Source organism: Ictalurus furcatus, chromosome 1 (genome assembly GCF_023375685.1).
Source record: "Ictalurus furcatus strain D&B chromosome 1, Billie_1.0, whole genome shotgun sequence".
NCBI classification, from domain to species: Eukaryota; Metazoa; Chordata; class Actinopteri; order Siluriformes; family Ictaluridae; genus Ictalurus; species Ictalurus furcatus.
Window position 1 is genome coordinate 35435993 of NC_071255.1, and position 14197 is coordinate 35450189.

A 14197-nucleotide genomic window follows, 5' to 3' on the forward strand; every position below is an offset into this window, starting at 1 on the left:
ACTGAGCATGAATGAACAGAATAAGAATTAGAGATATTCACTGACGACCGCATGTATGACAGTAAAATGTTACGTGTTCAAAAAAGAAAAAAAGAAAAAAAGATTAGATATTAAATGTAATTAAATGAAGGAAAAATAATACTGAAGAGCCTTTGGCCTGAAGTGCCTCCTGATCATTTTACAGGGTAATAAAATAAATTCTTGACTTTTTTTTCCCCCAAACACCATCAATTATTGTCTCTCCCACGAGGATTTCCAGGAACCCTGTTTACTGTTACAGCGAGACACTGGAGATCCTCCAACCCTTTTCCTGCCCTGCAGATGGATGAAGCCCTCATTAATTAGGTGAGATCAGCCCAGGAGCTCACGGTACGATTTACTGACTGCTGGGTTTGTCCTTTTTTTTTCTTTTCAAAGCTTTTCCTCCCATCCTAAGTCGGATTCATTACACGGTTTAGCACTCCCAGCACCACAGCACGTCTCCGTCTCGCTCCTTCTCCAGATAGCCCTTATCCGTTCCTTCTCTTTAGGTAATGGGGTTATACATTTCATCTTCTCCATCTCCGTGTGCCGATTAGACACCAGAGCGAAGCGAGCACTTGGAAACATCCACCGCCTCAGCTCAACTCGACATCGTATTAAGAATCAATTACGTAAGGCGCGCTCGTCTTGATTGAGCGATCCAAACAAAAGCAGAAATCCCACTTATCCCCAAATAAACCCAAGAACGGGTCTTTCTTTAGCTTGCACTAGGCTCAGGAACAGCTGTACTCGCTGACCACAATCCCCGCTCATCAATAAGGTGAGAACCGGACCCGTTACGAACCCAAATATTCTCGGGTTTCGTGATCGGTCACGGTTAGCGATCACGCCAGACGCATACCGTGCCCGAGTCCAACTGAACCGCTCCCGAGCCCACATCTTCCAGCGGGCCTGGGCATGGCTCGGCAATCACACCAGACAAACGAACCGGACTTTGGGGGTCGACGACCAGCGGCGTCCGAAATAAGCCGCACCCCTGCGCAATATAAATAAACCTGCGAGAACTAGCAAAGCCTTCAAATCGGACCTTCCGATCAGCAGTCCAGCGTCCTGACTACTACGCTAGCACCACCATGTTTACGTCTAACGGGCTGCTACTGGAGAGCAAGACACGCCCCCGGGGGCGGGACATTTACAGTACGTTCTAGAGAGTGTTCTTTTGGAAAAAACACAAGACTAGTACAGGACGAATCATGAGTCACAAAAATCCTAATCGTTTTCCTGGACACGACGAACACACACACACACACACACACACACACACACACACACACACAGAGCGTACCTCTACTGTCATCCATGTCGCCCTCCCTGGTGAACTCGGACTGCGGGTCCGGTGGGGCCTGAAGCACGGCCACGCTGTTCTGGTTGATGATCCTGAGTCGGAGTTTGGGTTTGGCCCGCCGGCGCCGTCCGGAGGGCACGGACAGGCTCTGCAGCTGGCACAGACCCGATTCAGTCAGACACACGCCGTCCTGAGTGTACGTCTTCTGGAAGTCTGACCGGGAGAAAGAACATGCGACAAATCTGTCCTCATTCTCAGACATTTACATAACATGTGTCGGAATGTACAGTATCTCACAAAAGTGAGTGCACCCCTCACATGTTTGTAAACATTTGATGATATCTTGTCATGTGACAACACTGAAGAAATGACACTTTGCTACAATGTAAAGTAGTGCGTGTACAGCTTGTGTAACAGTGTACATTTGCCGTCCCCTCAAAATAACTCGACACACAGCCATTAATGTCTAAACCGCTGGCAACAAAAGTGAGTACACCCCTAAGTGAAAATGTACAAATTGGGCCCAAAGTGTCAATATTTTGTGTGGCCACCATTATTTTCCAGCACTGCCTTAACCCTCTTGGGCATGGAGTTCACCAGAGCTAAAAGTATGATGCTTCTGATTTAACTCTACGCTTGTAAACCGACGCGTCCGTATCGGAGACTGTTAAACCAAAATTTGGTTTTTGTTTGCACCCATACTTAATCTTTAAAAACAGTAACCTAAGAGTAAAATTGATTGCGTGTGTGTGTGTGTGTGTGTGTGTGTTTACCATATTCCTTGATTCTCGGAGCAGTCTGTACGACCACTGGTGGCTCAATGCTGCTGCTGCTGCTGCTGCTGATGCTCTCGGTGAGCTTTGCAACAGGACCTGCACCTGGAACCAAACACACACACACACACACACGCGATTATTGGGGTTTCCGTCACATTCATTTATTTTGGCTCCTTCTGCATGCACAATAATGCAGTTTGGCTCCATCATGGACTAAACACATCAGCCCGAAGCCACCACGTTATAAATGAGAACAGGTTGGAATCAGATTTCACATTTGGGACATCTGCTATATTAATAGATTAAATTTGGCCGGGAACGTGTTTTGTTGACTGAAATGCCGACGCATCCTTCTGTCGCTCCAACGCCGCCACGAGCACTTGGCTTCCACTCGGTTCTGCGGATTATCTCCGAACCGAGACGGCCAAACCCGGGAGCTGGCTCCGTTACTCCGTTATCTCCAGACCCTGATCGATCTCACCCGTCTCTGGTGCTGACGTTCCTGTGTCTCAGTCAGCCGGGTGTGTATGAGCTCAATCCCCTAACAGTCTGCGCTTAAAGCGAGGCGTCTGAGAAGGCGACACGATACGTTAAGAGCCAGGAGGAGGGGGTGTAAACTTTTGAACAGGAGGATCGGGGAAAAATTCTTAGTATTTCGTCTTCTGGGAGACGTGCAAGTGTATTATTTAGCGTCTGAAGGGCGGTACTATAAACAAAATAATAACAATTTACACCGATCATCCTGTTCAAAAGTTTACACCCCCCCCCCGGCTCTTAGTGTATCGTGTCGCCTTCTTGAGCGTCAGTGAATATTCGCACCATATGTAATAGTCGTGTACGAGTCCCTCGGTGTGAAAAGCTGGATCTGAACAGATCATATAGGCGCTGTGGGAAAGGAGTTAAATATTGCAGAAGATGCTGGGAAGGTAAAGAATGTGCAGGACCTGGAGGATTTTTCTGAAGAACAGCGGGCGGTGCCACTGCTCAGGACGAGCAAGGGACCCGTGAACGCAAAAACGCTCACAAAACATAAACACGGTCGTGGATCATCCAGTATTAAGAATCGAGGGTGTGTAAACTTTTGAGCGGGGTAATTTTTATTATAAACTCAGCTGTTATCTATATGTAAACATCTGTTATGTGAAACAGCTTATTCAGGACAGGACTATATAAACAACATCACGGGATTTTCTTCCCAACTCTAAGCCAGTCTGATAAAAGCGTCAGAGAAACGAGGGAAAGGTAAACGCGAAGGCGAAGGCGAAGCTGAAGGATTCTCCATTTCTCAGACGGCAGCACTGAATAATTAAAGCAATGATGGAGCAGAATGGCACGGACAGATGCTCTTACACATTATAATTACATAATATTCCCACGCATTAGAAAAGACGGGGAAAAAAAAAAATAAAATGTTCCACTCCATTAATAAACAGCCAGGCAAAATCTCTTCTGAACGCTCCACACAGAGCAGAGCGCTCGTACGCACCTGGGTTCGGGAGCGTCAGCATTCTGCACATCGTGCAGTCGAAGCCGTCATCCGCCGCGTTCTCCACCTCTCCGTCCGAGTTCAGACCCTGACAGGACGCGTGCATCCACCTGAGGACCGGGAAAGATTACATACACCCCGATGTGAGCAGTACAACACGGATAATAAGAAGAATAAGAAGAAGAAGAAGAATAATAAGCAGAAGAAGAAGCAGAAGAAGAAGAAAAAGAAGTAGAAGGAGAAGAAGGAGAAAGACAAGGAGCAGAAGAAGAGAAGAAGAAAGAAGAAGAAGGAGGATGAGGAGGGGGAGAAGGAGAATAAGAAGGAGAAGAGGAAGAAGAAAGAAGGAGAAGAATAAGAAGGAGAAGAAGAGGAAAAGGAGAAGGAGAAGAATAAGAAGGAGAAGAAGAAGGAGGAGCAGAATAAGGAGGAGAACAAGAAAGACAAAGAGGAGGAGGAGAAGAAGGAGAAGGAGGAGAGGAGGAGAAGATAGAAGGAGAAGAAGAATAAAGAGGAGAAGGAGAAGAAGAACAAGAAAGAGTAGGAGAAGAAAGAGGAGAAGAAGAAGGAAGAGAAGAAGAAGGAGAAGAAGAAAGAGGAGTAGTAGAAGAAGGAGAAGAACAAAGGAGGAGAAGAAGGAGAAGAAGAACAAGAAAGAGAAGGAGAAGAAGGAGGAGGAGAAGAAGAAAGAGAAGGAGAAGAAGATGAAGAGAAGAAGAAGAAGAAGAGAAGAAGAAGAAAGAGGAGAAGGAGAAGAAGAACAAGAAAGAGTAGGAGAAGAAAGAGGAGAAGAAGAAGGAAGAGAAGAAGAAGGAGAAGAAGAAAGAGGAGGAGTAGAAGAAGGAGAAGAACAAAGGAGGAGAAGAAGGAGAAGAAGAACAAGAAAGAGAAGGAGAAGAAGGAGGAGGAGAAGAAGAAAGAGAAGGAGAAGAAGATGAAGAGAAGAAGAAGAAGAAGAGAAGAAGAAGAAAGAGGAGAAGGAGAAGAAGAAGAAAGAGGAGAAGGAGAAGAAGAAGAGAAGAAGAAGGAAGAGGAGAAGGAGAAGAAGAAGAGAAGAAGAAGGAAGAGGAGAAGGAGAAGAAGAAAGGAGGAGAATGAGGAGGAGAAGGAGAAAGAAGAAGAAGAAAGAAGCAGAAGAAGGAGGAAAAGAAAAAGAAGGAGAAGAAGAAGAGAAGAAGTAAAAGAAAGAAGAAGGAGGAGGAGAAGAAGAGAGAAGTAGAAGGACAAGAAGGAGGAGAAGAAGAACGAGAAGGAGAAGAAGGAGGAGAAGAAGAAGAACGAGAAGGAGAACAAGGAGGAGAAGAAGAAGAACGAGAAGGAGAACAAGGAGGAGAAGGACAAGAAGAAAGAGGAGGAGGAGGAGGAGGAGGAGAAGAAGGAGAAGAAGAAGGAGGAGAAGAACAAGAAAGAGAAGGAGAAAGAAGAAGGTGAAGAAGGAGAAGAAGGAGAAGACGACGAAGAAAGAAGAAGGAGAAGGAGGAGAAGAAGAACAAGAAAGAGAAGGAGAAAGAAGAAGGTGAAGAAGGAGAAGAAGGAGAAGACGACGAAGAAAGAAGAAGGAGAAGGAGGAGAAGAAGAACAAGAAAGAGAAGAAGAAAGAGAAGAAAGAAGAAGGTGAAGAAAGAGAAGAAGAAGAAGAAGAAGAAGGAGAAGACGACGAAGAAAGAAGAAGGAGAAGGAGGAGAAGAAGAAGGAGAGAAGGAGGAGGAGAAGAAGAAGGAGATCTCCTCCACATCTTCACTCGGATTCATGTGATATTCTGGGGGTAACTAGTTAGCCACGCCCACAGGGTGAAAGAAGACGAGCGAGTTGACACCTGCGAGGGGTAACGTGGTCTAATAACGACCGAGATCAGTTTAATCTGATGTATTAGATCAGAGACAACACTGAAACTGTCGAGAGCTTAAAAGCAGAACAGCGACCCGAGCGTAATTAATTATCCACGACTCGGAGAGATTTAAACATGGCCGTGCCTCCCTGCTCCTAATTTCCCTACTCTCCCCACAGACGCTCCCGCTCGTGCCAAACCGGGCACCTGTGCCGTGGAGAAGTGCCCACCTGTCGCACTGCCGGCACTGCAGGATCAGCTCGTCCTCCCTGTACCCGCGCACACACACCGGGCACACGGCCAGGCTGGCACACGGGCCGCACTGTGTGTAGTTATTCTGCCAATCACAGCGCAGCCCGGGGGATGTGGCTCCACACTGAGTACACGATACACACCTGGAGGAGAGAGAGAGAGAGAGAGAGAGAGAGAGAGAGAGAGAGAGGCGGAGAGAGAGTGTGAGAGATACATATTTATATTGAATTCTTTGCCATTGATCTCTTTTACAGTCATTTGTGTTTATTTTTTGCGTTTGTTCCCATAAATGTTTTTTTTATGTTTTAAATGCGTTTTATAATAAACTAGAATGTGTATTAATCAGTGTTAATCAATTAACACAGGGGTACAACACAGTCATGCCAATAAAGCTCAGAGAGAGACAGAGAGAGAGAGAGAGAGAGAAACAAAGAGAGAGAGAAGGAGAAAGAGAGACAGAAAAAGAGAAAGAAAGAGAGAGGCAGATAAAGAGAACGAGAGAGACAGAAAAAGAGAGAGAGAAAGAGAGAAGGAAAAAGAAGGAAAAAGAGAGAAAAAGAGAGAGAAGAGTCAGAAAAACAGAGAAAGAGAGAGACAAAAAGAGAGACACAAAAAGAGAGAGAGACAGAAAAAGAGAAAGAGAGAAAGAGAAGCAAAAAGAAGGAAAAAGAGAAAAAGAGAGAGAAAGAGTCAGAAAAAGAGAGAAAGAGAGACAGAAAAAGAGAGAGAGAGACAGAAAAAGAGAGAGAGAGAGAAAAAGAGAGACAAAAAAAGAGAAAAGAGAGACAGAAAAAGAGAGAGAAAGAGACAGAAAAAGAGAGTGACAGAAAGAGAGAGAGAGAGAAGGAAAGAGAGAGAGACAGAAAAAGAGAACGAGAGAGACAGAAAAAGAGAAAGAGAGAAGGAAAAGAAGGAAAAAGAGAGAAAAAGAGAGAAAGAGAGAAAGAGAGAGACAAAAAGAGAGAGACAGAAAAAGAGAGAGAGAGAGACAGAAAAAGAGAGAGAGAGAGAGAGACAGAAAAAGAGAGGGACAGAAAAAGAGAGAGAAGGAAAAAGAGAGAGAGACAGAAAGAGAGAGAGAGAGAGAGAGAGAGAGAGAGAAGGAAAAAGCACGAGAGAGAAGGAATAGAGAGAGAGAGACGGGGTCAGTACATTGTTATCAGTAGGACAGACTTTGGGAAGGTTCTGTTCACCTCTTGGTAACAGCACAGTAGACTATACTATATAAATAACATCAACAGACTACATAATAACAGATTTACACCCTTGCTGTGTCGGCACATTCACTGTCAAGCCACTAACCCCTCAAGGACAGAAACTAACCCCCACGCACGCATGCACCACACACACACACACACACACACACACACACACACACACATACACACATACACACACACACACACACACACACATTCGTTAAATCTGAATTGGCAATACAATATGGCGTCATATGGGTGAACCACTTCAAATCACTTTATACAATAAATAACAAGAACATAAATAAATAAACAAAATACTTTCACTGAAAAACTGAAGACATTAGAATTGGCTATAAAAGACTCCCAGAACCCCCTGGACTCCGCCATTACTGAGCAGCAACTTTCAAACAAATCCAACAGTCAGCGCACATGTGTGTACGCCCTACACACCCTAATCGACTTACAGGTTAACCAAAACATCAAATTTAAGCTGCCAGCAGCAATTAAAGGGACCAAGCACCACAGGCACAGCAAGCGCAATGCGGGGCTTGAAGAACCCGAAGAGGAGAAATAGAACGTACACGAATGAATAAAAGATAAGTTCAGAAGCACGGCTGAGAAGAAGACTGAACAGGAAATGAACAGAACGGAGGCATTTATTATGCCAAGACATGCCAAGAGGTTGAAAGGTTACTGCAATGCTGAGCCACGAAAGAAAGGAACCCAAAGACAAAACATTACACAAACGTTTAAGCACGTGCACCACACGGGAATCGAACCCAGGACCTTTAGAAGTAATGCTTGTTGTGTATCACAGCGCGCCACACATGAAACGACACCAAAAAACCTCATTTTGGACAATGTTTTCAAAAGTTATGTGTTTTTAACCAAAAAAACATATATCTTTAGAACACTAGGTGGTGCTATGTTCAAATTTCTCAGGTACCTCGAGTACGTGCCAGGAATGATCCCTACGAAATTTTGCGCCGATTTGTCAAATGTTTTAAAAGATATTACAATACGTGACAAATTTCAAAATGGCGGACGGGCGGTTTGTCCGATCCTGGTAAAATCGCTATCTACGGATTCACTGGTTCATGGCGAATCCGTGGATAGCGATTACACCGAGATCCTGATTTTCCGTCAAAGTATTCACAAGTTATAAGCTAAAAAATCCATTTTACAAATCTCATGACCTACAGGTGGCGCCGTTGTCAATCTGGCATGGACCCTCGGATCACGGTGCTGATGAAGTGTAACGCACTGTGTTATGATCGCTCGTAAGTCTGGCCGAGACACAGCCTCCGATCCAGTTTTGGGTCAACGTTGTTAAATCGTAACTTTTGAACAGATACGAACATCAAAACTGTGTTGAGTCATTTCTGCGCGACTCTGTCCCCTCATCATCGGAACCAATTCGGGTAAGGATTTGAAGGAGGAGCAGCGAAGAAACTGAATACGGTACATTTCAAAATGGTGGAGTCTTCACGTAACACACGGACTGTGTTCAGCGTGAGGAGAATTATCTGATGAACTAAATTTCTTTTCCCGGGGACAAAGTGTTCAACAATTATAACCATTCGAATAGTGAATTTTTGAACTAGTGGTGGCGCTATAGAGTTGGTCCTAGAGACCCCATACCATAGGGTCTACAGCAGAACCTGACCTGACCTGCTGCAGCAGTCAACACTCAACCTCCACCAGACCAACACTGTTCTTTATCAAAAAAAGATCCAGATGTCAAGGAAACACAACACAGAATACAATTACACACACACACACACACACACGCACGCACACACTCTCTCTCTCACACACACACACACGCACAGACTCTCTCACACACAGACACGCGCGCACATGCTTTAGCAATACAGTACGTGTATATGGTCATGCTTGTTGAACTGTAGGGGGGAGGCAGAAAGCAACAAAGACGGAGAGAGAGAGAAATCAACAGACATATAGAGAGAGGGGGAGGGAGAAAGAGATGGACAAAGAGAGAGAAGAGAGTGAGAGAGAGACAGGGAGAGGGAGGGAGAAAGCAATAAAGACACAGAGACAGAGAGAGAGAGTGCGAGAGAGATAGATAGAGATAGAGAGAGAGAGAGAGATAGACAGAGATATATAGAGAGAGAGCGAGAGAGAGAGAGAGTGCGAGAGAGATAGACAGAGATATATAGAGAGAGAGCGAGAGAGAGAGAGAGTGCGAGAGAGATAGATAGAGATAGAAAGAGAGAGAGAGATAGACAGAGATATATAGAGAGAGAGCGAGAGAGAGAGAGAGTGCGAGAGAGATAGATAGAGATAGAGAGAGAGAGAGAGATAGACAGAGATATAGAGAGAGAGAGCGAGAGAGAGAGTGCGAGAGAGATAGAGATAGAGAGAGAGATAGACAGAGATATATAGAGAGAGAGCGAGAGAGAGAGAGAGAGTGCGAGAGAGATAGATAGAGATAGAGAGAGAGAGGTTACACAACTTTCACACACACACACACACACACACACACAGGGTCATGTTTTGTAAGAATTCCTTGCGCACGTCGGTGCGGTTCTGCGCTGATGAACACACCTGGTGAGTGTGCACAGAGCCGAGTGCTGAGTGATGTGCCCTAAAAATAAATATTGGAACTGTTCCTATCTCACTAACGCTCTGGCACAGTGTTAATGCAGCGCTGTGTGGCTGAGGATTACGTCTGAACTGACAGCAAATAGGAAGGAAATCCCTGTGCGTGTGTGTGTGTGTGTGTGTGTGTGTGTGTGTGTGTGTGAGAGAGAGAGACGAAAACAGCTGTTAACCCCCCCGCTAACGATCAGAGAGGAAGAGATACAGCAGGAAATATAAATACAGCCACTATATTATACTTTTATGTACATACATATACACACACACACATACTCTCACACACACACACACACACGTATATACTCTCACATACACACACACACACAGACATACATAATATATATACATACATTATATATATATATACACACACACACACAGACACACATACATATATACATACACACACATATACAGTATCTCACAAAAGTGTGTGCACCCCTCACTTTTTTGTAAACATTTGATGATATCTTGTCATGTGACGACACTGAAGAAATGACACTTTGCTACAATGTAAAGTAGTGCGTGTACAGCTTGTGTAACAGTGTAAATTTGCTGCCCCCTCAAAATAACTCAACACACAGACATTAATGTCTAAACCGCTGCCAACAAAAGTGAGTACACCCCTAAGTGAAAATGTCCAAATTGGGCCCAAAGTGTCAATATTTTGTGTGGCCACCATTATTCTCCAGCACTGCCTTAACCCTCTTGGGCATGGAGTTCACCAGAGCTTCAGAGGTTCCACTGGAGTCCTCTTCCACTCCTCCATGACCACATCACGGAGCTGGTGGATGTTAGAGACCTTGTGCTCCTCCACCTTCCGTTTGAGGATGCTCCACAGATGCTCAATAGGGTTTAGGTCTGGAGACATGCTTGGCCAGTCCATCACCTTCACCCTCAGCTTCTTTAGCAAGGCAGTGGTCGTCTTGGAAGTGTGTTTGGGGTCGTTATCGTGCTGGAATACTGCATACTGATCATGCTCTGCTTCAGTATGCCACAGTACATGTTGGCATTCATGTTTCCCTCAATGAACTGTAGCTCCCCAGTGCCGGCAGCACTCATGCAGCCCCAGACCATGACACTCCCACCACCATGCTTGACTGTAGGCAAGACACACTTGTCTTTGTACTCCTCACCTGGTTGCCGCCACACACGCTTGACACCATCTGAACCAAATAAGTTTATCTTGGTTTCATCAGACCACAGGACATGGTTCCAGTAATCCGTGTCCTTAGTCTGCTTGTCTTCAGCAAACTGTTTGCGGGCTTTCTTGTGCACCATCTTTAGAAGAGGCTTCCTTCTGGGACGACAGCCATGCAGACCAATTCGATGCAGTGTGCGGCGTATGGTCTGAGCACTGACAGGCTGACCCCCGACCCCTTCAACCTCTGCAGCAATGCTGGCAGCACTCATACGTCTATTTCCCAAACACAACCTCTGGATATGACGCTGAGCACGTGCACTCAACTTCTTTGGTGGACCATGGCGAGGCCTGTTCTGAGTGGAACCTGTCCTGTTAAACCGCTGTATGGTCTTGGCCACCGTGCTGCAGCTCAGTGTCAGGGTCTTGGCAATCTTCTTATAGCCTAGGCCATCTTTATGTAGAGCAAAAATTCTTTTTTTCAGATCCTCAGAGAGTTCTTTGCCATGAGGTGCCATGTTGAACTTCCAGTGACCAGTATGAGGGAGTGTGAGAGCGATGACACCAAATTTAACACACCTGCTCCCCATTCACACCTGAGACCTTGTAACACTAACAAGTCACATGACACCGGGGAGGGAACATGGCTAATTGGGCCCAATTTGGACATTTTCACTTAGGGGTGTACTCACTTTTGTTGGCAGCGGTTTAGACATTAATGTCTGTGTGTTGAGTTATTTTGAGGGGACAGCAAATTTACACTGTTACACAAGCTGTACACTCACTACTTTACATTGTAGCAAAGTGTCATTTCTTCAGTGTTGTCACATGACAAGATATAATCAAATATTTACAAAAATGTGAGGGGTGTACTCACTTTTGTGAGATAATGTATGTATGTGTGTGTGTCTGCGTGTGCCTGCGCGCGTTTGTGTGTCTGCACGTACCATTTGCACTTCCAGCTTCCCTTGGGTACGTTCTGCAGCGGCGGGTCGAGGCAGTACGTGTGGTAGCTGATATCACAGTCGTCACACAGCAGCAAGCGTCCGGGGTCGCTGGCCTGTCCACACGCCTCACACACCGTGCACTCCAAACACCGCCAGCCTTTACTCAACACCACCTTACTCATCTGTAACACACACACACACACACACCCCTGCAGTCAGAGGTCAGGAACAGGTTAATGTACACAGCATGGTCTAATCCTACACACCATGAACAAACGACTCTGTGTGTGTGTGTGTGTGTGTGTGCGTGTGCGTGTGTGTGCAGGTCATCCCCAGTCTCTGAGGTGTTTTCTGGAGGATCAGCTGCTATTTACAGATTAGCAGATGTGTGTAAAGAGAAAAATCAATCGCGTGGTGACTCTGTGGCCTCGCTACACACACAACTCACATCCTGTATGAAGCGTGATGGATTTGATCAGATGGAGCATGTGGAAGTGAGAAAACTCTCGGCCGTGACTCATAGCGGATATAAATAAGCGAGAGAAGTGTCAGCGCATCCCCCTCACATCACACACCATAACTCTGGAGATGTTTCAGGGTCAAACACACACTCAACTCCGCAGGAGGAAAGAGCTCGAGCAGAGCTCGGATTTAACCAGGAAGAGACTCGACACGTGTACGAGTGTTAAAGCAGGAACTGAGGAGGAATCTTTCAATCAAACACGTCTCCTCAGACCAACAGCAGAGGAGAGGACTTCCCCCAACACGACGGAGTCTTCATCTCCAAAAGATACATTCAGACAGGGGAAACACACTTACCGAACTACTTCTTTCTCTTTTCATCCAATCGGCACAACTGTCTTCATTCCATTCCCAGCATGCTTTTAAGAATTTACATTTATATTTATTTAATATATACGTTTAATATCATAAATAAGTACGTAAATCATGAAGGAAGGAAGGAAAGTAGGCGGTATGTCAATGTGGAAGGAAGGAAGGAATTAAGTAGGAATATAAGTAAGAAAGTGAAGGAAGGAAAGAAGTATGGAAGGAGACAAGGAATAAAATAAAGACCCAAGTGTGGACATAAAAAAAAGGAATTAAGGACGAAAAGGAGGAAAGGAATATGTGTTTAAAAATAAATAAATAAATAAAGGAAAGAAAGACAGAAGGTAAGGGAAAAAAAGAAGTAGAAAAGATAAGAAAGTAGAGATAGAAAGGAAGTAATGACAACCCTAAGTAAAAAGAAAAAGAAATGACAATTTATTTTCTCTAAACACCTTCTCCCTCTCCCACCCTCTCCGCCTCCCCCCCCTCGCCTCCCTCCGTCTCTCCCTCCCTCCCTGTCACTCCCCGCCTCTGCCTCCCTCCCTCTCCCCCCTCTGCCTCCCTCCCTCCCGCTCTCTCTCCCCCTCCCCCCTGCCTCCCTCCCTCCCTCCCTCCCTGTCTCTCCCCGCCTCTGCCTCCCTCCCTGTCCCCGCCTCTGCCTCCCTCCCTCCCTCTCTCTCCCCTCCCCCTCGCTCTCTCTCCCCCTCCCCCTCGCTCTCTCTCCCCCTCCCCCTCCCCCCTGCCTCCCTCCCTCTCGCTCTCTCTCCCCCTCCCCCCCTGCCTCCCTCCCTCTCGCTCTCTCCCCCTCCCCCCGCCTCCCTCCCTCTCTCCCCCCTGCCTCCGTCCCCTGCCTCCGTCTCCCTCCCTCTGCCTCCCTCCCTCCCCCTCTGCCTCCCTCCCTCCCCCTCTGCCTCCCTCCCTCACTCACTCCCTGTCTCTCCCCGCCTCTGCCTCCCTCCCTGTCCCCGCCTCTGCCTCCCTCCCTCCCTCTCTCTCCCCCTCCCCCTCGCTCTCTCTCCCCCTCCCCCTCCCCCCTGCCTCCCTCCCTCTCGCTCTCCCTCCCCCTCCCCCCCTGCCTCCCTCCCTGCCTCCCTCCCTCTCGCTCTCTCTCCCCCTCCCCCCCTCCCCCCTGCCTCCCTCCCTCTCGCTCTCTCCCCCTCCCCCCCGCCTCCCTCCCTCTCTCCCCCCTGCCTCCGTCCCCCTGCCTCCGTCTCCCTCCCTCTGCCTCCCTCCCTCCCTCCCCCTCTGCCTCCCTCCCTCCCCCTCTGCCTCCCTCCCTCACTCACTCCCCCTCCGCCTCCCTCCCTCCCTCTCCCCTCCCCTGCCTCCCTCCCTCTCACTCTCTCCCCCCCTCCCTCCCTGTCTCTCCCCGCCTCTGCCTCCCTGTCCCCGCCTCTGCCTCCCTCCCTCCCTCTCTCTCCCCCTCCCCCTCGCTCTCTCTCCCCCTCCCCCTCGCTCTCTCTCCCCCTCCCCCTCCCCCCCTGCCTCCCTCCCTCTCGCTCTCTCTCCCCCTCCCCCCCTGCCTCCCTCCCTCTCGCTCTCTCCCCCTCCCCCCCGCCTCCCTCCCTCTCTCCCCCCTGCCTCCGTCCCCCTGCCTCCGTCTCCCTCCCTCTGCCTCCCTCCCTCCCTCCCCCTCTGCCTCCCTCCCTCCCCCTCTGCCTCCCTCCCTCACTCACTCCCTGTCTCTCCCCGCCTCTGCCTCCCTCCCTGTCCCCGCCTCTGCCTCCCTCCCTCCCTCTCTCTCCCCCTCCCCCTCGCTCTCTCTCCCCCTCCCCCTCCCCCCCTGCC

At 47.7% G+C, this 14197-nt stretch overlaps 1 protein-coding gene across 1 annotated transcript in view; it reads right to left on the reverse strand.

Annotated features, from left to right (window-relative positions):
- kmt2ca (lysine (K)-specific methyltransferase 2Ca) overlaps window positions 1-14197 on the reverse strand; it is a 196657-nt gene that overhangs the window by 48048 nt on the left and 134412 nt on the right. Inside the window, exons 19-23 of the mRNA XM_053624820.1 lie at window positions 11582-11763; window positions 5648-5812; window positions 3590-3699; window positions 2101-2205; window positions 1328-1540 (exon numbers count right to left, since the gene is read on the reverse strand). Coding sequence (XP_053480795.1) covers window positions 1328-1540; window positions 2101-2205; window positions 3590-3699; window positions 5648-5812; window positions 11582-11763 — 775 coding nt within the window. The remainder of the gene's footprint in view (window positions 1-1327; window positions 1541-2100; window positions 2206-3589; window positions 3700-5647; window positions 5813-11581; window positions 11764-14197) is intronic.